This window comes from Sarcophilus harrisii, chromosome 4 (genome assembly GCF_902635505.1).
Source record: "Sarcophilus harrisii chromosome 4, mSarHar1.11, whole genome shotgun sequence".
Lineage (NCBI taxonomy): Eukaryota > Metazoa > Chordata > Mammalia > Dasyuromorphia > Dasyuridae > Sarcophilus > Sarcophilus harrisii.
This window is the reverse complement of record NC_045429.1, coordinates 236,068,226-236,096,174: the sequence shown is the minus strand read 5'-3', so window position 1 is coordinate 236,096,174 and position 27,949 is coordinate 236,068,226. Positions and strand designations below refer to the sequence as shown.

Below are 27,949 nucleotides of genomic sequence, written 5' to 3'. Positions count from 1 at the left end.
TTTATTTCATACATTATTACAATGTTATTTAGACCAACATATTTTCCACAGCCATACCACACACCACAGGAAAAAAGTGTTTGTTTTTTTTTTAAATCTCTTGATTTCGACATTTGTTGTTAGTTATGAAATTCTAGTCTGTAGACTTCAAATTCTATTTACTAAATTTTTAACGATATCTACTACAGAAATAAACAATTCTAAAATAAATTCACACACAAAAAAAATAAAAACCTTGTGTGGGACAACAAAGTAAATTTCTACCTCTTAGAAACCCCAATTCTGCTTAGTTTGACTTTCAAGTGGAACTTGAACTGAAGCTGACTGAATAGAAACTCTTTGAGAGCAGGGACAGTCTTTGTATCCCCAGTTCCTACCGCAGCACATGGAGTAGACATTTATTAAAGGTTTGCCATTAATTGATAGGATGCTAATTAGGGCAAAAGAGAGAGAAGTTGATTGGCTACAGTGCTGTTAAGGGCGCCACGTAAAGGAAGTGGAGAATGTTTTAATATCTCGTAAGAGGGAATATAGACATTTAGATATATAATTACACACAGAAAGAGAACTAATGATAATAAAGAGCTCACCGGGAGCCAGGGATGTGGAGAGGGCAAACAATGTATTATTTATGTACACTGGAAGGGGAAAAGGAGGGTCTTAAATTTTTTTTTTCCGCATCATAGAACCCTCTGATAATACTTTTTCCAGAACATGGGAAATTTATTTATTTATTTTCCTTTTGAATTATAATTTAAGGAAATGCAACATTTCAGTTTCAGGTCAGTGAAAAGCACAAGTTTATTTAACTGCTGATGAAAGATCAAAAAACCCCTGCCTCAGACCCCGACCACACACTAAGATCTGGGAAAGGGGGGGGAGGAAATCATGTGAGAATTAGTTCAGGAGCACGTGGTTGTGCCAGCCTCCTCCTCCTCCTTTCTCCTCCGTCCCATGGGGGGTCCCAGGACCATTGGAGGCGTAATGGGGCGGGTTCACGGCGCCCTAAGGCCGCGCGCGCCGCGTCATGACGTCAGCAAAGATGGCGGCCCCCTGCAGTCTCTGAGTACTATTCGGTCGCCATTGACTCTGAGCAGCTGCAGTGCCCCCGTCACGGTTCTTAACAGGGGCGATTTCTGCCCCGCTCTCACCATGCTGCCGTTAGGCCACTGGAGTTGCCGGGTAGCGGCTCGCCTCAGCAAACAGCCCCTGGCGATCTCCCGCTCTTACGGAGGCCCTGCAGGGCCACACTACGACGTGGTGATCATTGGCGGGGGGCATGCGGGGACAGAGGCGGCGGCGGCCGCGGCTCGCTGCGGCTCGCGGACTCTGCTGCTTACGCACCGCGTAGACACTATCGGTAGTTGCTGCTGTGGGGAGGGGCGGGGGCTTAGAGGAAGGGCTTCGAGTGCGCCTGCGTTTCTCTTTCCCTTTCCTCCTCTCCCGCCTGCGGTGGTCTCCCACTGGGTGCAAGGGAGGGGCCTCAGAATGAAAGGAAAGGACCCGAGGAAGTTAGGTCATTGGTTGAATTAATGTTCTTGCCGAATGAATGCGATTCGTTGTACTTCCTGCGAGGAAAGGAGGGGAAGCAGCCCCTGAGCAAGTCTCTTAACCTCCCAGGGACTCCGTTTCCTCGTGTATAAATGAGAGGGTGGGATGAGAGGACCTTTCTAGCCTTTTAATTTTTTTTTTTTTTTAAATCATTTTGTGCCCTGGACTCTTTTAACAGTCTGGTAGAACCTATGGACCTCTTCTCGGTGTTTTTAAACACATGAAATAATTAGGCAGAATGAGGAAGGAAATCTGTCATATTGAAAATCAGATTTATATATTTATATGAAATAATATAAATATTATATTATATATTTATTTTTATATATTATATATATTTTTTATATATACAAATATTTATAGTAGCATTTTTTGTAGTAGTATCCTATTGGTGAATGGTTAAATAATAATGGGATACTATTATACCATAAGAAACAATAAAAAGGAAAATTTCAAAGAAAAATCCCTTTACGAAATGATAAAGTGAACAGAACTAGAATAGTTTATATGACAACAAAGTTACAAAGAAAATCAACTTTGAAAGACTAAAATTCTGATCAATGCAATGACAAAAAATATGATTCTAGACGACTTAAAATGAAGTACAAATGTTGACTGTTTTGAGTCCCAAGAGGACCAAACTCACAACAGATTAAAGGACCAAGGAGAAGAGAGAATTCAGGAGCCAGCAGTCTGAGATGGTTCTGATTTTGGATTAGCCTCTTGAGCAAAGTTACTTTGCTATATAAATAAATATAAATAAAATAAATATATATATATATATATATATATATATATATATATATATTTTTACAAAAAGTTCAAGCAACCTGAGTTAAAAACTCACTCTTTTCTGAGGTGCTTTCCCCGTTCTCCCTAATGAAGTCCTTCCTGACCCCCAGAGCAGGAAGTTTTTATCTCCCCAGTCACTGATAGCACTTTGGATGGCTCATCTGCATTTATTCTAATGATTCTAATATTTCTTAAGGTTTCAAATCTTGTTATTGTAATTGTCATTCCTATTATAGTTCCTTGTGCCTCAATCTGACTCCTTATTAGATTGTGGAATCCTTAAATACAGAACTTTTACACAATTTTGAATTCCCACTGTTTAGCATAATTCTTTGCACATTTGCTAAATTGAATTTTATGAAACCTTTCTAGAGATGTAAAGCTATAATTTCCATATTTTAAGCTTAATCTTTATGTTGTAATCATCATATTACTGAGTTAGAATAGGAATGTAACTTGTAAAAAAGGCTTGGGTTTCCAAAGTTGTGTGTGAATCAAAAGAATCTTTTAATAATTTAGCTAATGGTGCTGTAACATCGTCACTTCTTAGGACTGAAAATAAATTCAAGATTTTAGTCCAGTTTCTTTAGTTGAAAGGATGAATCACAAAAATCTAGAGATAGCAGGCTTAATATTGAATCATTAGTGTGATGTAGTTGCCAGAAAAACTAGTAATGTCTTACTACTTAAAAGAGAGACATTGTTTATAAGAACAGAGAATTGATTGATTGTCCTTCTACATTCTGCCCAACTCAGATATTAGAAGTGATATATTCGCTTCATTAATAATTTGGGGAATATCCAGAGGAAGGCAACCAGGTTATTGAAGCAGAGTGCATTTTATACAAGATACAGTTGAAGGCATTAAGCCTCTAGAAGATAAAATTGGGAGAATGGAAGATAGGGAGGGAATATATTTACAGTGTATGTATTTGAAGTTCAATTAAGGAATTAAACTTGTTCTGTTTGACCTGAATAGAACTATGAGCAATGAGTAAACATTGCAAAGAGGGGGTTTTAGGCTTCTGTCAGGAGAAAAAAATGCCTAACAGTTAAAAGTTGTCCTAGAGTTGAATGAGCTGCTTTGGGAGGTAGTGGGTCCCTCATTTGTAGATTTTCAAACAGAGGCTAAAAAGGAATTCTTGATAAGTATCTTATAGTGGGGGGGTTCTTTTTTCCATATGTGTTCAATTGGATGGAAGTTAACATAGATCTTTAAAAAGAACTAATTGGGTTTCTCCCTTGCTATCTAGTGTTTGTTTTAGAATGTGTCCATTCCTTTCACTATCCATATCCCCCAGGTTTGCCCACTGTTACTGTATATTGTAGCTGTTAATACCTAGGCATTTGCATTAATTGGAAAAATTACATAAATAGCTTGAATTATTAACAATATAATTATATATGAATTCAGGTTGCAGTACAGTAGAAAGAACTTTGGGCCTGGATTTAAATCCCACCTCTGAAATTTAACACATGTATTGCCTGAGGCAAGTCACATTTCCCAGGGCCTCAATTTTCTTAACTGTAAAATGAAGATGATAAATTAGATGGTCTTTTGAAATTTCTTTCACTTCTAGATCTATCTGTTTTGGTAATCACTAGAATAATAAGTGCTGTTAAGAAATCATTATCAATTATCATTGTGGAAAGTTAGTCTGCTTGTTCACAAAAGAGGGTTAGGAAAAGGAATTGGAGAGGAAATGTGGGAATTGACAATATTTTTCTAAAAAGGGAAGGAACATCAGTAACAAAAACAACAAGAAAGTTTAGTTAAATATGAGACATAGTAGTTATTTAGTCTTTAGTATATTGTTGACCTTACATCTCATGATTACAAAAATAATGGCATTTTTTTTTGTTTTTTGTTTTGGTATGTCCTTTTCTCAGGTCAGATGTCTTGTAATCCTTCCTTTGGAGGTATTGGGAAAGGTCATTTAATGAGGGAAATAGATGCCCTGGATGGTCTGTGTTCTCGGATCTGTGATCAGTCTGGTATACATTATAAAGTACTGAACCGACGTAAGGGACCAGCTGTATGGGGTCTCCGAGCTCAGATTGATAGAAAACTTTATAAGCAAAAGATGCAGGTTAGATTTAAATAAATGCTTTTGACATTGTTAACCACCTCTTCCTGGACACCCTTTCTCTCTTCAGGGTATTTGTGACATCATTGTCCTCTCTCCCTTTTCCCCTTCCCTTTTTCCCTCCCTCTTTCCCTCCTTCTTTCCCTCTTTCTGTCTCTGTCTCTATCTTTCTCTCCCTCCCTCTCTGTCTCTCCGTTCTTCTCTTAACTGTTTCACAATCCCTCAGTTTTCTTTGATAGTACATCATCTATTTAATGCCCTCTTACTATTTGGTGTTTCCTACCTAGCCTTCTGACCTGGGCCCTCTTCTGTTTTTTGTTGTAGTTTCAAAAACTCTGTTCAAATAATCATTTCTACATGAAACCTTTCCTATTGCATGCAGGGCAGTTAGTGGCCCTTCCTCCCTTCCCCTCAAAAATTCCACAAATTTACTTTGTATTTATTTTGCATATCCTTATTTATGTTCATGTTGTCATCTTGAGGTCAGGATCAGTTTCATTTTTGTTTTTTTATTCCTAGTGTCTGACATATAGAGATGGACTAATAAATGATTATTGATAAAGGAAAAAATGAAATTGGTGGGGAAACAATTTGACTCAGATTTCTCAATCATTTCTTCTCTGTTGGTAGGAGGAAATCTTGACTACGCCTCTGCTAACTGTTAAAGAGACGGCTGTGGAAGATCTTCTTCTTACGGAACCAGATTCAGACCACCCTGGAAAATGTCGTGTCAGTGGTGTTGTGCTAGGTATATATTGGATATAGGATATTTGACAGTGTCTATTTTTAAAGCTATGAGTTTCTGTGGTTATTTTTGCTGTTGTTTGTTTTAAAAGAAAAGTTGGATTATTTAGATTAGTTCCATTCTAGCTTCTGTTCTAGCACAGGACTTTTTAATCTTCTATAATACATTCTCCTTTGGAACTCTGATAAAAACTTATGGACTATTTTCTCAAAATAGTGTTTTTAAATTTTAGTTAGGTGTTAATGAAAATAATGATGTGATTTTTTTTTTTCCCATCCAACTTCACAGAGCCCCTGAAGTCTGTCCACAGACTCTGGGTATCTGTAGACTCACCCAACAAATTTGGACTTGTTAACAAAATAGAGCCCAGCTTACAAATTCAGTACCTATCTCAGATTTCTAGAGATTGAAATCCATTTTTAAAATATCCACTAGTCAGATGACATAGAATACTCACCATCCAGTTTAATCTTTGGTAATAATTGGAACAAAGATCATTTATTTTGTTCTCTCTTTTTCCCTTTCTTCTCTAATCCCCCCACCCCACCCCTCTTTTTTCCCCCCATAAATCATCTAGAAGATGGAAGCAGAGTGTATGCTGAGAGTGTTGTCCTAACTACTGGCACATTTCTGAGAGGAATGATTCTAATTGGATTGGAAGCATATCCAGCAGGACGCCTAGGAGATCAGTCTTCTATTGGCTTGGCACAGACTCTGGAAAATTTGGGGTTTGTTGTGGGAAGGTTGAAGACAGGGACTCCACCCCGAATTGCCAAAGATTCTATTAATTTTAGTATTCTGAATAAGCACATGCCTGACAACCCATCTGTACCATTCAGCTTTCTCAGTGAAGCAGTTTGGCTTAGGGTAAGAATTTTCAAAGCTGTGATGGTAATTGGAATGCATTAGAAACTTTTTTGTAGGAGTTTTGGTAGCTAATATTAAAGGAAATCATTTCATATTTTCTAATTTCAGTCCAAATTTCTTGTTTAAAGTATAAGCAACAAATCTTCAGAAGGATTAATTTAGAAAAAATTAGCCCTACTTTTCTTAAAATTCTATTAATTCCCCATAGTTTTCCTCATCATTTCAGTTTTTTTAAAAATTATACATTTAAAAGTTGAGAACTTAAAAATGAAAGTTTAGTTTCTGATCATGACTCCTAATATTATGTGACTTTGAATAAACCTCTTTCTCTTTGGAATTAAAAAAAGAAGTTATGAAGTTTATTCTTCATAAATTTTAATATCAGTAAAAAAAACTTGTATAAATCATCTCATAATTCATAATGATTAAAACAAAAACTAAAGGTTCAAAGTAATTTTGTAACATCTTGTGGGTTTTTTTTAGCCAGAAGACCAGCTACCATGTTACTTAACACATACCAATTCAAGAGTTGAACAAATTGTTAATGAAAACATTCATCTTAATACTCATGTGAAAGAGACTACCAAAGGACCCCGGTAAGAATGAACTGTTCTGACAATATGCTGAATAATTTATATTTTTAATATATGTATTTTTAATGTAATAATATAATTTAAAAATGAATTTTTTTAAATACAGAATTTCAGAATTAAAAGGGACCTCCTTCAGTAGCCATGTAGTTCTGCCCTTACTCAAAAAAGTATGAGTTTGGGTTATAGATTATGAGCTATAGATCTCAGTATATATCTAGTAAGTGATTATCTGGCTCCTCCCTGGAGACTTCTGATTAAAAAACTTACTGCCTCAAAAAGCTGTTCATTTCACTGTCAGATTGAGCTAATGGTTAGGAATTTTATCCTGACAAGCTTAAATCTGTCTTTTTGCAATTTATTGATTCTGCCTTCCAGGGTCAAAGAGAACAATTCTGATTCCTCTTCCAGTCAGTCAACAAGTATTTATTAAGCACTTATTATATGGCAAGAGCTGTGTTAAGTGTTAGAGAATTTAAAAAAAAAAAAAAGCAAAAGACAGTCCTTGCCCTCGAGGAACAGCTCACAGTTTTTAGTAAGGGAGAGAATAAGCAAACATATGTGCAGACAAACTATGTACAGGATAAATAGGAAATAATTTTAAAAGAGAAGGCACTAGAATTAAAAGGGGTCTATTATCACTGGAATCCAGTGGGGAATAAGTTGTAAGACTAGAAAGGTGGGTGGGGAAAGCAGGAAGATAGAAAGAAGGTATAAAGGGTTTTGAATGCCAAATAAGATTTTGTATTTGATTCTGGAGGTGATAGGGAATTTATTGAGTATAGAGATGACATGGTTGGATCATGTTTTCTACATGATAACCCTTTAAATACTTGAAATACATGTCAGTGTTCTCTCCACTCCCAATTCTCAAATCTTCTCTTTTCCAGGATACATAACTTTTAGGTCTTTCAGTTGGTCCTAATGTGGCTTGAGGTTGAGGCCCTTCACCATCCTGGGTGTCCTTCAGTTTATCAGTGTATTGACTAGAACTGGACATGATATTCCAAATATATTCCAAATAAGGCAGACTGCAGTATTCCTCGAAGTTATGTCTGTTTTTAGCTAGTGTTTCATATTCATTTTTTGGCTGCACTATTGCACTGTTAAATTATTTTAGTTTCAATCTACAAAAATTTTTAGATATTTTTCAGATAAATTGCTATTGAACCACACCAATCCTATATTGTACTTATGAAGGTAATTTTTTTAAATGAAATGTAGTATTGAATTCATTATGTATTTTAAAAGAAAAGCAAGATGTTACATAATAGACTTGTAATTTGATATCTAATCCTTTTTTCTACTCATCTAAATATATAGAAATACTCATTTTACTTGAGATTAAGTGTAATCATCTTTTAAAATGTAACCTAACAATTTAGCCTGTCAAGATAATAATAGCAATAGTTTTGCAAAGTGTTTTACATGTTATCTAAATTGGTCTTCACAACAACCCCCTGTAAGGTAGGTGCTATTATAATCCTCATTTTATGGATAAGCAAACTGAAGCAAACAAAGGTAAAGAGATTTTTCTCAGGATCACACAGATAGTATCTGAGTTGAATTTGAATTCATGTCTTCTTGATTCCAACTCTAGCACTCTATCCACTGAGCCCCCTATCTGTCCCATCTTTTTTGGAGCCTGGCTTTCTCATTCATTTTTAATCCCTCCTTCCATATTTGTGCAATCTGAAAATTTGGTACATTTCCCTTCTATGCCTTTATCCAAGTGCTAATAAAAATGTTATATAGTACAGGTTCAACACCAAAAACCAGTGCTTTTAGGATATTTTATTGGAAAACTCCTTCCAAGCTGACATTGAGCTATTAAAGAATAATCTTTAATTCAGCCATTTAACCAATTTTGAATGAATTGCCTGGTTTCTCTATTTTTTTCTAAAAGATTAGTCCAAGAGACTTGTTAAATGCTTTGCTAAAATCTAGGTAAATTTTTTTCTTTATAGCATTCTCTGATTTACTAGGTTAGTAACCTTTTCTAAAAATGAAATAAAATTAGTCTGCCCTAATCTATTCTAAATGAAGCCATACTAGCTCTTTTTTATTGTCTTTTTCCTTGTCTAGTTGTTTACTTAGTAAGTTGTTGAACCTTCTTTTGTGTTATTGTTAATCTTGGTTTTTCCTTCATTTGTTTCAAATTTTCTATTAACAGATACTGTCCTTCAATTGAGTCAAAGGTTTTACGTTTTCCAAACCGTATACATCAAGTGTGGTTGGAACCAGAAGGAATGGATTCTGATCTCATCTATCCACAAGGGCTTTCTATGACACTACCACCTAACATACAAGAACAGCTGATCACATCTATCAGAGGCTTGGAGAAAGCCAAGATTGTACAACCAGGTAATATGTTATATTTGTCCTTCCATGCAAGTTTAGCACTACTTTAATTGATAGTGAATCAGTCAATAAGTATTTATTAAGCATCCATTATTTGCTCTAGACCCTGGAGATTCACAGGTACTTAGAATGAAACAGTCACTATTTTTTAAGAAATTTAAATTGTAATGGGAAGACAATAAATACATATATAAGTATATGCAGAAAAAAATATAAAGAAAATAAATACAAGGCTGCTAAGGAGGGGATGATATAAGATGTTGGATTAGGCATCAGAGAAGGTTTTAGGTAGAAGATAATATTTCAGATGTGTCTTGAATGAAATGAGGGATCCTATGAGGAGGGAGTGAATTCTGGGCAGAGGGAAAATAGTCATTGCAAAAATACACAGAGAAGATAAGAGTATCATGTGAGAGGATAAAAAAATAGGAGCGATGTACAATAAGGCTGTTAGTTTAAATTGACTCAAGATTTGAATAGGTTTAAAAACTAAACTAAGAAGTTTACATATTATCCTTAAGGCAATATAGAGCCAGTAGAACTTACTGAATCCAGGGGAATGACATGGAAGAAAATCATTTTGGCAACAGTGTATAGATGGCTTAGAGCAAGAGAAACTTGCAGCAGGAGGACCATTCAGGTGCCTGTGATGAATTTTTGAACTAAAGTGGTAGATGTGGAAGTATAGAGAAGAGGTCATAGTTTACATCACTTCTTATAGTCAGGAAATAGAAAATCTAAACCGCAAACTATGTCCATAAAAATATTCTGTCTTGTTTTTGATGAATCATAACAATATTTATTATGTCATTTCTGCTTTGAGGAAATCTGGTGACATTATTTTATTCTTGTTGCTTATTCCTTGGATAGGTTATGGTGTTCAATATGATTATTTGGATCCCCGTCAGATCACTCCTTCTCTTGAAACCCATTTGGTTCAGCGACTTTTCTTTGCTGGACAAATAAATGGTACTACTGGTTATGAAGAAGCAGCCGCTCAAGTAAGTGGCTATATATGGAATGTAATGGGACAGCATTTGATGGATCATAGATTTATAGCTGGAAGGAACCTTGGAAGAAATTCCTTATTTTGTAGATGAGGAAATTAAGACTTAAGGAGGATAATCTTGCCTAAGGTCACACATAATTAGTATCTGAGGTAAGATTTGAACTAAGTCCTTATTCATTAAAGGCTACAGTGTTTGTAGCATTAGGCTATGCTTTAGGGATTGTAAACAAAAGCAAGCAAGGTAATTCCTGCTCTCAAGGAGCTCACATTCTAATTAGGGGAAAAAACACATACAGAACAGTTGAATTGCAGGTCATATGGAAAGACCAAATGTAGTGGTCCTTAATGTGCAAGAATGGATGACAAAGCCCAGAAGTCTTTAGCTTATAAATGTCAGGTCAGATAACAATACCTGGGAGCTATAAAAGAACTGTTGGAAATGAAATATTTATTCAATGTGTTGCTAGCTTGGGGAATTATAGTGACAGTTACTGTCTATTTTATTGTTTCCAGAAGTTGAAAAAATCTTTCAAAACAAGTCCACATACTTTCATAGTGATTTTACTGCAACAGGGGAACATAGCAGAAAAATATGTTCAGATTTAATTAATGAATAATAACAAAGGCTTGTAGATGATTCAAAAGACACGATTCCAGGAAGGACCTTGATAGGTATAGTCAGGGACTTTGAGCCCAAGAATACCCGGAATAACATCATACATCTCCACTGACCCCGCAAGTCTTGGGTTCTGCTCCTAGCCTAGCTTTTGCAGCCATCATCCAGGGAATTAATTCTTGTGGAGATGCATCCTGGCACCTGATTCTACAGATACTGCAGCCACTGCTTCTTTAGCTACTGAAAATCCAGAAAAGAAATTTCTCACCACCAAAGTCCTTGGTACCACCACATAATTAAACATGATACCAGATAAGATTTTATGTGGAAATAACATTAAAGAGAAGATATTGCCATCTTCTTTGCTGCTATACCATAGGAGAACCATAATGTTTTTTATTTCTGATTTGTAGATGAAACCTTATATATATATATTTTGTTACCCCCTATTTTAATAGAAATAGAATTCTTTAGAATAGACACTATTTTGCTTTTCTTTATGTATCCTCAGTGTTTAATACAGGAATTTTCACATGATAAATGTGATAAATATTTGAGAAATGTTTTTTCTTTCATTCATTCATACTAAAGAGTCTCACATCTGTGTCATGAATACTTTATTAAGAGGTTTTAAAGAACATAGAAATCATATAGAAAATTTAATTGACCACATTTTTAACAAAAAGAAATCAACTAATAATGATGTACTATCTATACATAGTCAGACTAATGATTAATTGCAATGGATAAAAATCACTTAAATCAGAAGAAAGGATACATAAAGAAAACAACATTAAAATCTGACTTAATTAAAAGAGTTGCTGTTACTAAGGAAGTTAGGAATGGAAAAAGGTAAAGATATTGCCTTTATTACTTCCTACAGGATTTTAACTGATGTAAAACAGATACCACAACAAACTTTTCAAAAGGTTCCTGAAACTAACTAACCTAACCAGCAAATACTTGATCTCATTGTTAGAGGTAACCAAAAATAATTTCATTTTTAGAGTGTAACTATGTTAGTAAATCATGGAGGAGAATGTTAGGAGATTATGAGCAGCATTGCCTCTTAATATCAAAAAGCAGTGGGGACACAATCAAGTCTGTACAAATTCTGATATTAGACTTAATTAATTGAGTTGATTCCAAAATATTTATAGACACAAGCTAGATAAGGACAATAAGAACACAGAAATTATAACAGATTTGTCAGACTTTTTTATTATCTATTTTTAATATAATAGTTAACAGCCAACTAGCACAAAGTCATGACCTGAATATTCCCTGAAAGAGAGTGGGATACTGTTGAAAGTATGGGAAAGAGAGGGCAGGACATAAATATAAAATCCCTTCCTCCAGTTCTTTGGTGATACTCTCACCCCTGTCTGAAAATGTGTTTTTCAGAGGAGAGCTAGAATACTGAATTTATTAAAAGAGCTGAAGAAGATTCTCACAACCCTGGAATTGTTGTATTTTGTTTTTATCAAAGTTTCTCATCAAGTCCTGAAGGAAGTTCCCCTCCAATGACCAAAAAACAAACAAATAAACAACTGTTCTCTCAGAAAGGTTCCAAAACAACAACAACAAAAAAAGGTCTAATAGCAACAGAAAAGAAAGAAGAGCCTAATGCTCATTATTTTATTACTTCTTTTTCTGGGGCACCAAGTACTTAAGATGCTTTTGATATACCTTCTCAAAACAGGAGATGACTATATTTCTGTTGAAACTATTGATTTCAGGAAAGAGTGGTTAAACTAGACCAGATTCAGAGAAAAAGAAAAAATTTGTCTGAAGTGAAGCAAAACAAAGTAAGCAGAACCAGGAGAACATTATAGAATGGGACTATAAAATTATAAAGAAAAATTTAAGAACTCTGACCATGCAAAGACCAATCATTATCCCACAAAATTGGTGATATATAAACATGATAATGCTTCCCACTTCTTGGCAGACAGGTGATAGAATAGAGTTATAGAATTAGACATATATTTTAAAGTAGAGCATGGATATGTTTTGTATGATTATGTTGTTAAAAGCAAGGAATTTTATTTGGGGAGAAGGAAGAAGAGAGTTGGGAAGAAATTAAGAGATAGTAAATGTGATGCTAAAAAAGGAAGAAAAAAAATGTAAATGAATCATTAAAAAAAGAAGAAAGCAGATGAAAAGTCAGATGAAGATATACAAGCAGAAAAGTATTGATTGTCCCATGTTATATTTGAAATATACAAAAAAGATTCAAATTGCATGGTTATGGTTTCATAGATGTTACTCATTTTCTATTCTATACAAAAAGAAATTTTTCTATTTGCCAAATTCATAATAATAAAAAGTTATTTTTTAAAAAATTAAAATATCTTGGGGACAGTTAGGTGGCATAGTGGATGGAGCACTGGCTCTGTAATCAGGAGAACCTGAGTTCAAATCCAATCTCGGATACTTAACATATTCTAGATGTGTGACCCTGGACAAGTCATTTAACCCCAATTGCCTCTCAAAATTAAAAAAAAAATCACTACAAATTAAAATATCTCAAAGAGGTATCCCAAATGAATAGAAAAAGATCACAAAAACTTACTAAAAAAAAATGTAATCAGTAGAAAACAATAGTTACAAATTCCTATTTTCTCATCTTTATAAAAATGATCTGTACATGTGCTAAGAATATCCTTGATTAAAATGAGAAAGGACTATTTTACTAACATTTTTTACAGCAAACTGAACCTTCCTTTATATTCATGCAATTGACCAAAAGGTGTAGAAAACAGAAGATTCTGTATGTTTATTGTTTGTTGCTTACAAACCTTTCAACTAGGTACAGCAAAGTTCAGCCTTAAAGATTCTTTTCCAGTACGTAATTTCAAGCATATGTGAATATTCCTTCATAACACCACCACAGAAATAACTGATTATCAGGTGAGTCAAAAAAACAAGGAGACATATGTTCCACAAAAGTGTTACTGTAGTAGAGAATATAAAATCCATCTGGAAGAAGGGGGTCTCTACCAAGAGTCTACTACAACCCCTGAGATCCTCTAAGATGCTTTAAGTACAGGAAATTGAGACTTCAATAAATTAAGTGCCTTGTCCTTCGTCACACAGTTGAGAGATACACAGTGTGAGAGGCAAGATTTTAATTCCATACTTCCTTACTTCAGATTCTACTACTCTATCCATTATGTCACACTGCCCTTAACAGCATTGTACTTCTAAAATAGAAAAGAGAAACAATGTGTTTATCCTTTCTCATCTAAAATGATATTCTTTTTTTTTAAGTTTCACTTAAGTTCATTGGCATGCTTTATGTTATTTTCTTATACTATTAGGCTTTGATCTTCTTTAAATAAGACACATTTGTAGTTAACTTCACAATTATTCTTATAACCTTTCAGTTTTGTGTGTGTGTGTGTTTGTGTGTGTATGTGTGTAGGGAATAATAGCTGGAATCAATGCCAGTCTTCGGGTCCATGGCAAACCTCCATTTGTCGTTAGTCGCACAGAGGGCTATATTGGAGTCTTGATTGATGACCTTACCACACTGGGTACCAGTGAACCATATCGAATGTTTACTAGCCGAGTAGAGTTCCGTGTCTCTCTCCGGCCTGATAATGCTGACAGCAGACTTACTTTCCGAGGTAATTATGTCTTTTCCTTATGACTTCTTTACTTGACATAAATAACTTTTAAAAACTTACCTTGCTCCTCTGTTCTTTTTTCCCAGGCTACAGTGAAACTGGTTGTGTATCACAGCAGAGGTATAATCGAGCTTCTTTGATGAAATCTTCTTTAGAAGAAGGAATTGCTGTGCTGAAATCTCTCCAGTTTTCTAGCTACAAATGGAAAAAAATGATTCCAGAAGCCCCAGTAAGCACTATTAAAAGTGAGCCTCAAAGGTAAGAGTTTGAGTAGAGTTTCTTGGTTTTGACAGTATTCAAATAATAATTAGAAAAATGTGAACCTTTTTTTGCTAGTTTCTATTCCTTCTTAGCAGAAAAGGAAATAGAATATCTAAATAGACCTATTTTAGAAAAATAAATTGAACAAAGCATAAATGAGCTTCTTAAGAAAAAAAGCACCAGGACCAACTAGATTTACAATCTGTCAAACATTTAGAGACCAACTAATTCCAATATTAAATAAATTATTTGGAACAATAGACAAAGAAAAAGTCCTACCAAACTTCTTTTATGAAACAAATATGATACTGATACTTAAGCCAGGAAGAGCAAAAAGAGAGAAAGAAAATTATAGACTAATTTCATTAATAAAAATCCTAAATAAAATACTAGCTAGGAGATTTCAATAATATAGTACATTATGACCAAGCAGAATTTATTGAGATGGTTTAATATAATGAAAACTTTTGACATAATTGATTATGTCAACAATAAAAGTAACAAAAATCCTATATATCAATAGATGCAGAAAAAGATTTTGATAATGTATAATACTTATTTTTTTATTAAAGCTTTTTATTTTCTTTTTATTTTCTTTTTTTTTTTTTTTATTTAATAGCCTTTTATTTACATGATATATACATGGGTAATTTTACAGCATTAACAATTGCCAAACCTCTTGTTCCAATTTTTCACCTCTTACCCCCCCACCCCCTCCCCTAGATGGCAGGATGACCAGTAGATGTTAAATATATTAAAATATAAATTAGATACACAATAAGTATACATGACCAAAACGTTATTTTGCTGTAGAAAAAGAATCAGACTCTGAAATATTGTACAATTAGCTTGTGAAGGAAATCAAAAATGCAGGTGTGCATAAATATAGGGATTGGGAATTCAATGTAATGGTTTTTAGTCATCTCCCAGAGTTCTTTTTCTGGGCATAGCTAGTTCAGTTCATTACTGCTCCATTAGAAATGATTTGGTTGATCTCGTTGCTGAGGATGGCCTGGTCCATCAGAACTGGTCATCATATAGTATTGTTGTTGAAGTATATAATGATCTCCTGGTCCTGCTCATTTCACTCAGCATCAGTTCGTGTAAGTCTCTCCAGGCCTTTCTGAAATCATCCTGTTGGTCATTTCTTACAGAACAGTAATATTCCATAATTTTCATATACCACAATTTATTCAGCCATTCTCCAACTGATGGACATCCATTCAGTTTCCAGTTTCTAGCCACTACAAAAAGGGCTGCCACAAACATTCGTGCACATACAGGTCCCTTTCCCTTCTTTATAATCTCTTTGGGATATAATCCCAGTAGTAACACTGCTGGATCAAAGGGTATGCACAGTTTGATAACTTTTTGAGCATAGTTCCAAACTACTCTCCAAAATGGTTGGATTCGTTCACAACTCCACCAACAATGCATCAATGTCCCAGTTTTCCCGCATCCCCTCCAACAATCATCATTATTTTTTCCTGTCATCTTAAAAGCTTTTTATTTTCAAAACATATATATGGGTAATTTTCAACATTCACTCTTATAAAAGCTTGTGTTCCAATTTTTTTTTTCCTTCCCCTTACCCCCTCCCCAACAAGTAATCTAATATATGTTAAATGTGCAATTTTTCTATACATATTTGTACAATTATCATTCTGCACAAGAAAAATCAGATCAAAAAGGAAAATAATGAGAAAGAAAACAGCAAGCAAACAACAGAAAAAGTGAAAATATTATGTTGACACTTCTATTCAAATACATTAATCCCTTCTTGATCACCATGTCCATGACCTCTCCCCACCATACACCTCTTTATTTTATTTTTTTCTTGTAAATGTCTGTGAAATGTCCTAAGAATTGATTATTTTTGTTTATTCAATGGATGGAGCAGTAAGGTTAATGCACTTCACAAATCCACTAACAGTACATTAGTGTACCAATTTTCCCATATCTCTTCCAACATTTATCATTTTCCTTTTTTTTGTCATATTAACCAATCTGATAGATATGAGGCAGTACCTCAGGGTTGTTTTAATTTACATTTCTCTAATCAATAATAATTTAGAACATTCTTTCTATATGACTATAGATAGCTTTGATTTGTTTAATCTTTTGATTCACTGCTTTTGATCATATATCAATTGGAAAATGACATATTATAAAATTGAGTCAATTCTCTCTATATTTGAGAAATGAGACCTTTATCAGAGATGCTTACTTTAAAAATTGTTTCCCAACTTTTTGCTTTTCTTCTGATTTTGATTGCATTAGTTTTGTTTGTGTAAAATCTTTTTAATATAATCAAAATTATCATTTTTACATCTTATAATGTTCTCCATCTCTTGTTTGGAGACAAATTCTTTCCTTCTCCATCGATCTGATAATTTTCCTTGCTCCTCTAATTTGTTTATGGTATCTTCCTTTTTGTCTAAATCATATCCTCATTTTGATCTTACCTTGTTATGTGATGCAAGATATTAGTTTATAACTAGTTTCTACCATACTGTTTTCCAGTTTTCCCAGCAGTTTTTGTAAAACAATGGGTTCTGGTCCCCAAAGCTTGGGCCTTTGGGTTTATTAAACAGTAATACTATCTATAGTCATTTATTATAGTAATCTTGTGTACCTAACTTGTTACACTGATTCACCACTCTATTTCTTATCCAGTACCAGATTGTTTCCTGATTATCACTTGATAATACAGTTTGAGATCTGCATAATTAGGCTACTTTTCCTCTCTTTTTTTTTCATTAATTCCTTTGATATTCTTTGTCTTTTGTTCTTCCAGGTAAGTTTTGTTATTATTTTTTTTAACTGTATAAAATAATTTTTGGTAGTTTGCTATGGCACTACATAAGTGAAGTAATTTAAGTGGATTTACCTATTTTTAAATATTTGTAAATAATAATGATAACTAGCTTTTAGATATTGCTTTAAAGTTCACAAAATACTTGAAATAGTTTTATTTGAGCCTCACCAAAAAACCCCAGTGTAAGTATAATTTCTATTTTACAACCAAGGAAACTTGGATTCAAAGAGGTTAAATGATTTGTGATCAAACAGTTCAGTATCAGAAGCAGGATTTTAATTTCTTATATTTCTAAATTCAGTACTCTATTTTGGCATGTTGCTTCTTAACTTTATGACTTTTTAACAGTTTCTGAAACGTAACATGTCTATTAATCTCTCTCTCATTACTTCCTTCTTCCTTCTCCCTTCCACATTGAACATTTTTTTAAAATATGAAAAACAAATCCCTTAATACACAGTTACTTAGTCTAGCAAAAGAAATTCCCATATTAGTCATGTCCAACATTTTATGTCTCTTTATTTTGAGGAAATAAAATTTTTACCTTTAATCTTTTGGATCTTTGATTTATCATGACATTGATTAGAATTAGAGTTCTAAAATTTTGTTTAGATCATACCTACCTATTCTGCGTTGGGCCTTCTGTTTTTTTTCTGTATCATTTCATTTCATGATCTCATCATTTCCCATGAATTAAATTATTTCTATATTGATAATCCCCGGATCTACTTCTAGCCTTACCCTCCCTGTTAATCACCAGACTCACATTGCCAACTGACTTATTAGACATCTTAAACCATTCAAACTTTGCTGCTTGCTGTTTTCTGTGCCTTTTCACAAGTGGTCTCACACCTTAGAGTCATTAGTTTTCTTTAAGCTCAGCTGCTACCCTCTGTGAGAAACCTTTTCTGAGATCCTTAAGTTGTTAGTGATCTCCTTCCTCACATTACCTTGTATTTAATACTTCTTTTTACAAATTATAGCCTCCTATTAGAATGTAAACTCCTTGAGGGCAGGGACTGCAGTGTCTCCAGCATCGGCATTTAAGTGTCTTCCACATAGTACTGTAGTTGTTGAACATAATTGTTCTATGCTAATTACCACTTACATAGCCACGACTATCTTATCTACTTTCTTGCATCCAGTGTATCCTTCCTTCTCCACATAGTTCCGAAATTGATATTCCTCAAGTGCAGGGATAGATAGTGATATGTTGTTGCTCAGTCATTTCAGTAGTGTCTGACTCTTCATGATACCATTTGGGTTTCTTGGCAGAGTTACTGGAGTGGCTTACCATTTTCTTCTCCAATTCTTTTTACAGATGAGGAAACAGACAAACAGGGTTCAGTGACTTGCGGAGGTCACACAGCTAGTGTCTGAGGCCAGATTTGAAATGAGTCTTCCTTGCTCCAGACCCAGCACTATATCCACTACACTACCTACCTGTCACTTAATGGTGTCATGGACAAGCTTTATTGGGTTTCTCCTTGTCTTTAGGATAAAATGTAAGCCCTCCAGTTTTTAAAGCCCTTAACAATCTGACTACCACTGATCTTTCCAGATCAATCACATATTATTTCCATACTATACACTCTCACCAAGTTAACAAACTTGACATTCTATGAACTTTTTGCCAAGAAATGCCTATCTTCATTATTAGAATTGCCTGGAATTTTTTCACTCTTCATCTTCTTTTATTTTAAAATAGATTTTTATTGATTTCTTTTGGTTTTACGTCTGCTAGATTTCCTCCCGTATATCTCCCCCTTCCAGAGAGTCATCTCTTATAACAAAGAATTTATTAAAAAGAAAAAAAATTCAACAAAACTGAGTAATACATCAGAAAAAATTTGATGTTACATGCAATATTTTATATCGATGAGTTCCTCTGCACCCATTTCTGCAGAGGAACAAAGGAAGATATTCTTTCCTATCTTTCCTTTGAGATTGTTTTTCTCTTTATAATTTCACAATATTCATTATTACATATTTTGTTGTTTATATTTACATCACTGTAGTAATTGTATGTATTGTTATTCTGAATCTGCTTACTTCACTTTAATTCAGTTCATGCAAGTCTTTATATACCTTCTGTTTTCATCTATGGTTTCATCTATGGTAAATAATCCCTGACTCTCTCTCTGAGACTCAGCTCTAATCTTGATTCCTCTAGTTAGGGGGAATTCCCCAGTTGTTAGTCATCTCCCTCCCAAATACAGTTCATTTATTAGTTCATTTGTTCTCATAAAGGAGCATGACATCAAGGAGGTGTTGCCACGACTTGCAAGTGAATTGGATGCAAATAAGGGAGGGCAGTGCAGGGTCACCTATTCCACTGTCTCCTCCAGAGCCATCTGGATCCAGTGGCCAGATAGAGATCAGGATGACTGGAGATGGTCTTGGATGCAATGGGAGACCTTAACCTTTTTAAGCTAAGGTTTTTAACAGAGCTCAGATTGAGGCAATACCCATTCAGTGATTAAGGCTAGGTAAAAAGCCAGGCAAAAAAATGGCCTGTTTTACCTAGTCAAAAAAACAAAACAAATATCAGTCTAGTATTTTTGCAAGCTGTGGAATTAATTTCAACCCAGGGGATTCTCTTCATTCATCTGCATATCAGGTGTTCTCTAGGAGATCAAATTTTTACAAATCCATCATTCTCTCAAAAGGAAATAGAAACCTGCACTTTCTATTCTTAGTCCCTGTATAAGAAATTTGTCAGACAGATTATCCAAAAGATAGCTTGGGGGTACGGTAGGGTCAAGTGAAGTTTTTTTGTATATATCCTAAGAGGCAATGTGGTATCATGGATAGAAAGCAGGGAAGGGATGATTTCAGAAAGGCCTGGAGAGACTTTCATGAACTGATGCTGAAGGAAACGAGCAGGGCCAGGAGATCATTATATACTTCAACAACAATACTATATGATGACAAATTCTGATGGACCCCTGGCTATCCTCAGCAATGAGACGAACCAAATCAGTTCCAATGGAGTAGTGATGAGCTGAACCAGCTACGCCCAGAGAAAGAACTCTGGGAGATGACTAAGAACCATTACATTGAATTCCCAATCCCTATATTTTTGCCCACCTGCATTTTTGATTTCCTTCACAGGCTAATTGTACAATATTTCAGAGTCCGATTTTTTTTGTACAGCAAAATAACAGTTTGGTCATGTATACTTATTGTGTATCTAATTTATATTTTAATATATTTAACATCTACTAGTCATCCTGCCATCTTGGGGAGGAGGTGGGGGTAAGGAGAGGAAAAATTGGAACAAGAGGTTCGGCAATTGTCAATGCTGTAAAGTTACCCATACATATAACCTGTAAATAAAAGGCTATTAAGATAAAAATTAAAAAAAAAAAAAGAAAGAAAGCAGGGATGGAAGATGTGGTTTCAAGATCTACCTCTTGCACATATTGATTGTAAGCTTGGACAAGACATTTGCCTTTCCAGTGCTTCAGACAGCTCTCTGTAACTTAGCTGCCTTGGTAGATAAAGTTCCCTATATCAGTGAAATTCCCTATCTCCTAATTCCAAATCTGCATTTATTTATCCTAGCAGAGAGTAGGTGCTTTAGTAGGTTTGTTGATTGGATTTTTAAAATACATATAATAAGCCATAGCTCATTTCTTCATGGAATTTTTATCCTAATGTGAACCATGTTATTATGAATATATAATACCACAGTTTACATCAAATTTTAGTGTAAATAAAAATGTTTTCTGTGTTGTACTATTATTTTTTATGCTTTGTTTCATTCACCACCGAAAAGATGGAGAGAATATTAAATGGGAAAAGAAAAGAGTTACAGTAGGAAGGGACTCCAGAGATGGAGTCTACGGTCTAAATATATGCAGTAATGATTTTGTCAACAAAGCAGCTCAGAATTCATTAACTGCATTTATATTAATTTTTAGAACTTTTTGAAGCTGCTGTTTTCTTTCATTTTCTACTAAAAGAGGAACCTTTTTGCTTTCATTCCATTCAGTTACTTCAAGAGTGAACTTATTTGGTTCCTCTAGTCATTTGCATTTTTAAAGTTGCACATGACTTTTAGGTGGAAATTTTTTTTTCTAAAATTTATCAAAGAGTTGGAGAAAATAAGAAGGTGATGTTATTTTAAAATACACTAGAGAATTCTTTCCATGGAGGTAGTTAATGGATTCTGATTCTTTATCTGCTTCATGTGATTTGTGATTCCTTTGATAAATAAACATTTTGTTATTTGTAGCGCTCTGGACATTTTGAAATATGAAGAAGTTGACATGGCAATGTTAGCCAAAGTTCTTCCAGAACCCTTGACAAAGTTTGCTGAATGTCAGGAACTAATGAACAGACTAAAAATAGAAGGTAAAAGTATATATGTCTGTTTTCCTAGGCTCCTTAAACACAGAAACTGTTCTCATTTTTCCTTTGTTTCACTAGGCACCTTGCACACTGTCTGGCAATGAATGTTTAAGAAATTTTTATCGACTTTAAACAGCTTCCAGCCATGGTATTCTTTCCATAACCTTTCAAGGTTTTATTATTCACTGGCATTTGTTTAATGTGGCTCAATTTAATATGATAATATAACAAAGTTAAAACTCACTTAGATGATCATATTCAGCAGTCTTGCCATCAACATTCCTCTGAATCTCAATATATCTTCATACAATATTCACTGTTTAAAATTTTGAGTACCTTAAAAAAATAGCTTCCTACAAAAAGACTAGGAACCCTGGTGCTATATAATATGGTTCTGTCATTAATCTGTGTGTTATTAGATTATGCTTAGATATTATCTTCTCCCTAAAATGAGGGATTTCCTCATTTTAAATTATTGCAACAGTCCAGCAGATAAGTGATGAATACTACCTTCATGAAAATACTGGGGCCTGGTGACCTATGTACATTTGCCACTTACCCTGAGTTGTCGCAGAAAATTAGTCACCAGTCAGCAACTTTTCTATTATTAAGAGATTTTTCTTCCCTTAAAAAAAAGCACTGGTCCTGAAGTCAGGAACACTTGAGCTCAGATTTAACTTCAGACACACACTTGACACTTACTGCTGTGTGAACCCTACATAAGTCACTTAACCCTGATTGCCCCACAAAAAGAAAAGTTGGATACAAAACTAGAATTTAGGTCCAGTATTTCCCTACATGTTGCTTCTAGATACCAAAGGAAATCTTAGTAGCATTCCTGCCATCACTATATATTTATTTTGAATGCATACACAACACATACATATATCCATACCAACACACATACACATACACTTATGGACAAATGCTTGTGCATTTTACTAATAATCCAGTCAGTTTTGTGATAGGGACAGTTAGGATTCAAATTTTTATCTTGATTATGGTATCAGAACACAAATTTTTTGGAGATGATTTCTCTTCTTTGGATAATAGAGATCTGCCAATAAATTGGACTTTATAAAAAAAGATTTTCCAAATTTATACTTCCAAAAGGAAAAAAGAATACTATGACAAACAGTTTGCACAGCTGTAATAGTATAATCTCTAAGCTTTTTGTTTCTATACTGGTAATTGCAGACTTCAGGAGAAAAATCTGCCTATTCCTTATCATCACCACTAGATGTTTCCAGCTGAGAATTTGTCTTTTCCCATCCTAAAATTAATTCACAGACTAGTCTAATTACCAGCCCCCTTCCCTGTTGTCTGTGGAACAAGTAAAATGTCCTTTTACTTCACTTTCTTTTATCTTCCCAGATGTTCCAAGTATGTCAAGCACTTAGTGGTGTCTGGTATATATTGAATAATTGATTGCTTGGTAACTTCAAAAGTATATGTATGTTATCTACTGGTCATCCTGCCATTTAGGGGAGGGGGTGGGGGGGGTAAGAGGTGAAAAATTGGAACAAGAGGTTTGGCAATTGTTAATGCTGTAAAGTTACCCATGTATATATCCTGTAAATAAAAGGCTATTAAATTAAAAAAAAAAAAAGTATATGTATGTTAGCTGCAAATTTAGTTTATTAAAAAATTAGTGAATTTTACCTTTAGAACCAACTTCAGAAAAACTTTGATGGAGATGGGCAGATCATACTCACACAAAATTCATTTTAGGCTACTTTTATATGCATCATTATTGTAAAAACATTGATTTATAGTGAAACTCAAGGCTCTGGAATATAAATCGAGGAACTGAAGACACTAACAAGTCTTTACATTTAGAATAAAATCTATTTTTAGAAATCTTTGTTAATTTTGGTTTTGATCCCTGCTTTCTTTTTAAATGAGTATGATATACATAATATCTCTATCTGTACATGCTATAACATAGCTTTTCTGCTTTCCTTCTTCACCAGCCACTTATGAATTAAGTCTGATTCTTCAACAAAAGGAAATAGAGGAAGTTCGACGAGATGAAGCCCTTCAGCTCCCAAAAGATCTGGATTATTTGACTATCAGAGATGTTTCCTTGTCCCAAGAAGTTCGAGAAAAGCTACATTCTAGTCGCCCACAAACAGTAAGTGACACATGAGAGGACTGTAACATATAAAGAAACAGAGCATTAATTTTGTCATGAGTATCAATATATCTCAGACTGTCATATTTTTGTTATGTTCCTTTATCTTTGTGGAGCAGAGATTTGATCAAAGAATTTCTACCCAAGAATTGTGACTTAACTATGCCTTTTATCAGGAGTCCCCTGTGTCATTTGCCATCTCTTCAAAATAATTTGTATTCAGAGTCTAAAAGAAATCTAATGAAAATGAGTAGGAGGCAAAACTGATTTTTGATTTGGCGTGCCAGGTCCTAATTCTTAATTTTTGTATGACTTTTTTGCACGTTATTTCAGTTTCCCTGGACTTCATTTACTTTGTAAATAAGAGATTTGAATTTCACCTCTAAGGTCCTTTACAGCTTCAATTGCTATGAACTTATGGAAGTGTCATTTGGGAGGAGGGAATATAAAAGGTATGGAATTATTCATGGTAATAGTTATTGATAATTTCAGATGAAGGGCAAGAAGATCTGGATGGATTTTAGACCTGTTTCCCAAGTATATGGGTTTTGTTATTTTAGGCAAGTTATTTCATCTCCAAGTGCCCCCAGACCACTCCATAGAGTTTCAGAGCAGATGCTGCCCTGCTTTAACCATGCAGAAATTTCCACCACAGGAGCTCCTTATAACAAGTGAAAACACAGGTTCTGTGCCCTCATCTTCTCCTTCTAATCACTGAAATCAGGCATTCTATAATAAACCCTGTCTAGCATTTCTATTAAATTTTGGTTAGATTTCCCTGGGAGAAAAACTATAGAACGATGGTATCAAACTCAAATAGAAACTGACTTAGAAAACCTTTTATTATCTATATTGCATTGTATTTTTATTTATTTATTTATTTTAGATTTTAAAATTTATTTTGGTAAATTTCCCAGTTACATTTTAATTTTATTGAGCAACACACAGGAATATTGTGGTGGTTTTTTGGGGTCCAACTCCAGATAGATCTCTAGAAAATATTTACCACAGGCAGACTTTTTTCCTGAGCTTTCTGAAAAAAGGTAATATAATGAATATAAGAGATATAAACACTGCTTATGCTCTAGATTTTATGAACTAATGACATTTTCAGTAGTTATAATGTTTTTTAGCCTATCTACTTGTTAGATTTATTATTGTTGTTAGATATGGCATCTTCCTTCAAACAGTTTAAAAGCAGAAATGGGGAACCTTTTTTCTGCCAAGGATATTTATAATATCTTTCGCACCCATACAAAATTATCAACTTATCAGCAATGGGAGGTTATTATACCCATCTTTCAGATCATTATCACCTGCCAAATGATTTTTGCTGACCTTGACCTAAGGGCCAGACAATTCTCACCCCGGGTTTAAATTATATTAAGGTGAGACTAAACAGCAAAATGAAGCACACCAGTGCCTCTAAACCCATCCTCACTATTTTGTCTTTCATATCATACTACAAAGAAACAACTGTTTAATCCTCGCTCAGACCTGTGGTGTGATCATTTATTTTTCCAAAAAATGGAATCATGGCTATTTATGTTTTATGTAGCTAATTTTGCAAGTGTTAAGTATTGGGTTTTATTGTTAGCAAGTTCACTTAAAATTTTTTCTGCTGCTTCCTTGTTAGTGTTTGTTATAATTGCCTCTAAGCAGTTAGTTAATTGTATCTGGTTGGAAAAATATACTCCTTAGTTTGTGGTCCCTTTTTTACCAAGGAATTAGAGATACCATGGTAAGGCATAAAGTCCTAGGCCTGGAGTCAAGATGTATGTTCCCATCCAGCCTCATAAACTTACTGTGATCACCCAGACAAGTCTTAACTTCTCTTTCCCTCACTTTGCTCATCTATAAACTGAAGATAATAGAATTTATTTCCCAGAATTGTTGTGAAGATTAAATAAGACAATATTTAATAATTGTTAATTATTATTAATAATTAATCTTAATAATAAATACTTTGTAAACTTTAAAGCACAGAAATTATGACCATGGCTTTATATTTATTTATTCTTTTCATTTCTTAGATTGGAGCCGCTAGTCGAATACCTGGAATAACTCCTGCTGCTATTGTTAATCTTCTGAGATTTGTAAAGACTACTAAGCACAAAAAGGAATCTGCAGATAAACTATCTCTAAATGATCAATACTTAAGTAAGAGAGATAGACTTCAGAAGATAGAATTATAGCATTTTATTTATAGAAAAATTTCTGAAGGATTACTGAACTGATTTGTTAAAGCAATATATATATATATATATATACTAATGTTAACATGTCTAACAACTATCAAAGTATAATGTATATATTTTATTAGATCATTGTGGAATTGCTATTATTTCAAGAGAAGAACCAAAAAGTATCCTTTCAAAAACTTAACTTATGGTTTTGAAGAAATAATTAAGAAAGTATTCAGGAAAATTGAGGATTTACATAAATAACTGCCCCATGACATGAACAATTTATACAATGTCAGAAACATTATCAAGAAATACAACTTTGAAAGATTTTAGAACTCTGATCAAGGCAGTGCCAATGATGGATCCAGAGAATTGAAGATGAAGCATGTTATCCATTTTTTCACTGAATGATGATAGACTGAAAATGCCTAATGATATATGCATTTTTGAACATTGCTTAAGAAAATGCTTCTCTTAACTATTTAAAGGATTTTGTTTTTTTTTTTTCTTCTCATATTTGTTTGATCAGCAGAAAAAAGGGTTAAATGGGAGGGAGAGAGAATGATGCTTGAATTAAAATGGGAGGGAGAGAGAATAATGCTTGAATTAATAATGGGGAAAATAGAAAAAGAATTATTTACCTACTGTATTGATTTTAAGATCTTGAATTAGATGAAATTATTTACATAATTTCTAAGTTTTATTCCTAATTTAATATAATGATGTGACAAACCCTAACCTCAACATAAAATTGAAACTGAAAAAAATCTGAGTTGATCTCAGTAGGTAAAATTTCAACAAGGAAGATTAAAATAAAAATAAGAATCTTTCAGACTTTATTGAAGTACAGTATATTTTGGTTTTTCAAGCTAGCCAAAAAGGCAGTTTCAGAATCGCCAGATATTCGTGATTTAGACATAAAGGGTGATACTAGAAGCAAATTGATAGAGCAAGGGATAATTTACCTCTCAGATCTGTGGAGAAGGGAGGAAGTTATGGCCCAAGAAGAACTAGAGACCATAATGAAATACAAAATAGATAATTTTGATTATATTAAATTAAGTTTTGCACAAACAAAACTAATGTAGCCAAGGAAAGCAGAAAGCTGGGAAACAATTTATAGCCAATATTTCTGATAAAGATTGCATTTCTAAATTACATAAAGATTTATAAGAATATGTCATTTTCCAATTATTAAATGGTCAAAGGATACAAATGCACAGTTTTCAGATGAAGAAATAAAGGCCATTTCAAGTCATATGAAAAAAATGTTGTAAATCACTATTGATTAGAGAAATGCAAATTAAAACAAGTCTGAGATATCACTTCACACCTTTCAGATTGGCTAAGATGACAGGAAAAGATTATAAATGTTGGGAGAGGAGATGGAAAAACTGGATCGCTAATATGTTGTTGGTGGAGTGGTGAAATAATTCACCAATTTTGGAGAGCAACTTGGAACTATACCCAAAGGACAACCAAACCTTTGACCCAGAAATACTACTATTAAGTCTGTATCCCCAAAGTGATAATAGAGGGAAGAGGACCATGTGTGCAAAAATATCTATAGCAGCTCTTTTTGTAGTGGCAAGGAACTGGAAACCGAGAAGATGCCCATCAGTTGGGGAATGGCTGAATAAGTTATGGTATATGAATGTAATGGAATATTGTTATTCTAGAAGAAATGACGAGCAGGCTAATTTCTGGAGAGATTTAAATGAACTGATGATGAGTGAAGGAAGCAGAACCAGGAGAACATAGTTAACAGCAAGATTATGTGATGATCAACTGTGATGGATTTGATTCTTCTTAAATGGAGAATGCTATTCTTCAGAAAGAAAACTATAGAGACTGAATGTGGATGAAAGCATAATATTTTCACCATTTTTATTGTTTGCTTTTTCTTATGGGTTTTTTTCCCTTTTGGTCTGATTTTTCTTGACA

General features: G+C 34.0%; 1 protein-coding gene across 2 annotated transcripts; it reads left to right on the top strand.

Moving 5' to 3' along the window:
• Window positions 1–849: 849 nt before the first annotated feature.
• On the top strand, window positions 850–26,839 carry MTO1 (mitochondrial tRNA translation optimization 1). 2 transcript variants are annotated; one of them, XM_003769206.4, is made up of 12 exons: window positions 852–1,360; window positions 4,234–4,433; window positions 5,061–5,178; window positions 5,753–6,042; window positions 6,526–6,638; window positions 8,806–8,996; window positions 9,864–9,994; window positions 14,046–14,250; window positions 14,337–14,508; window positions 21,570–21,688; window positions 23,659–23,819; window positions 25,853–26,839. In XM_003769206.4, exons 1-12 carry the CDS (start codon window positions 955–957, stop codon window positions 26,012–26,014), a joined length of 2,268 nt encoding a protein of 755 aa, XP_003769254.2. In that variant the 5' UTR covers window positions 852–954; the 3' UTR covers window positions 26,015–26,839. The 2 variants fall into 2 exon arrangements, with proteins under 2 accessions (XP_023358845.1, XP_003769254.2); XM_023503077.2 differs by lacking the exons at window positions 21,570–21,688; window positions 23,659–23,819; window positions 25,853–26,839 and adding an exon at window positions 18,651–18,686 and having other exon boundaries at window positions 850–1,360.
• The last annotated feature ends 1,110 nt before the right edge of the window (window positions 26,840–27,949 follow it).

Coding starts and splice junctions, on each gene's coding strand:
- MTO1 (XM_003769206.4), top strand. CDS start 955: ATGGGGGGTCCCAGGACCATTGGAGGCGTAATGGGGCGGGTTCACGGC. Junction 5,179..5,752: donor TGTCAGTGGTGTTGTGCTAG/GTATATATTGGA, acceptor TAAATCATCTAG/AAGATGGAAGCAGAGTGTAT. Junction 6,639..8,805: donor GAGACTACCAAAGGACCCCG/GTAAGAATGAAC, acceptor TTCTATTAACAG/ATACTGTCCTTCAATTGAGT.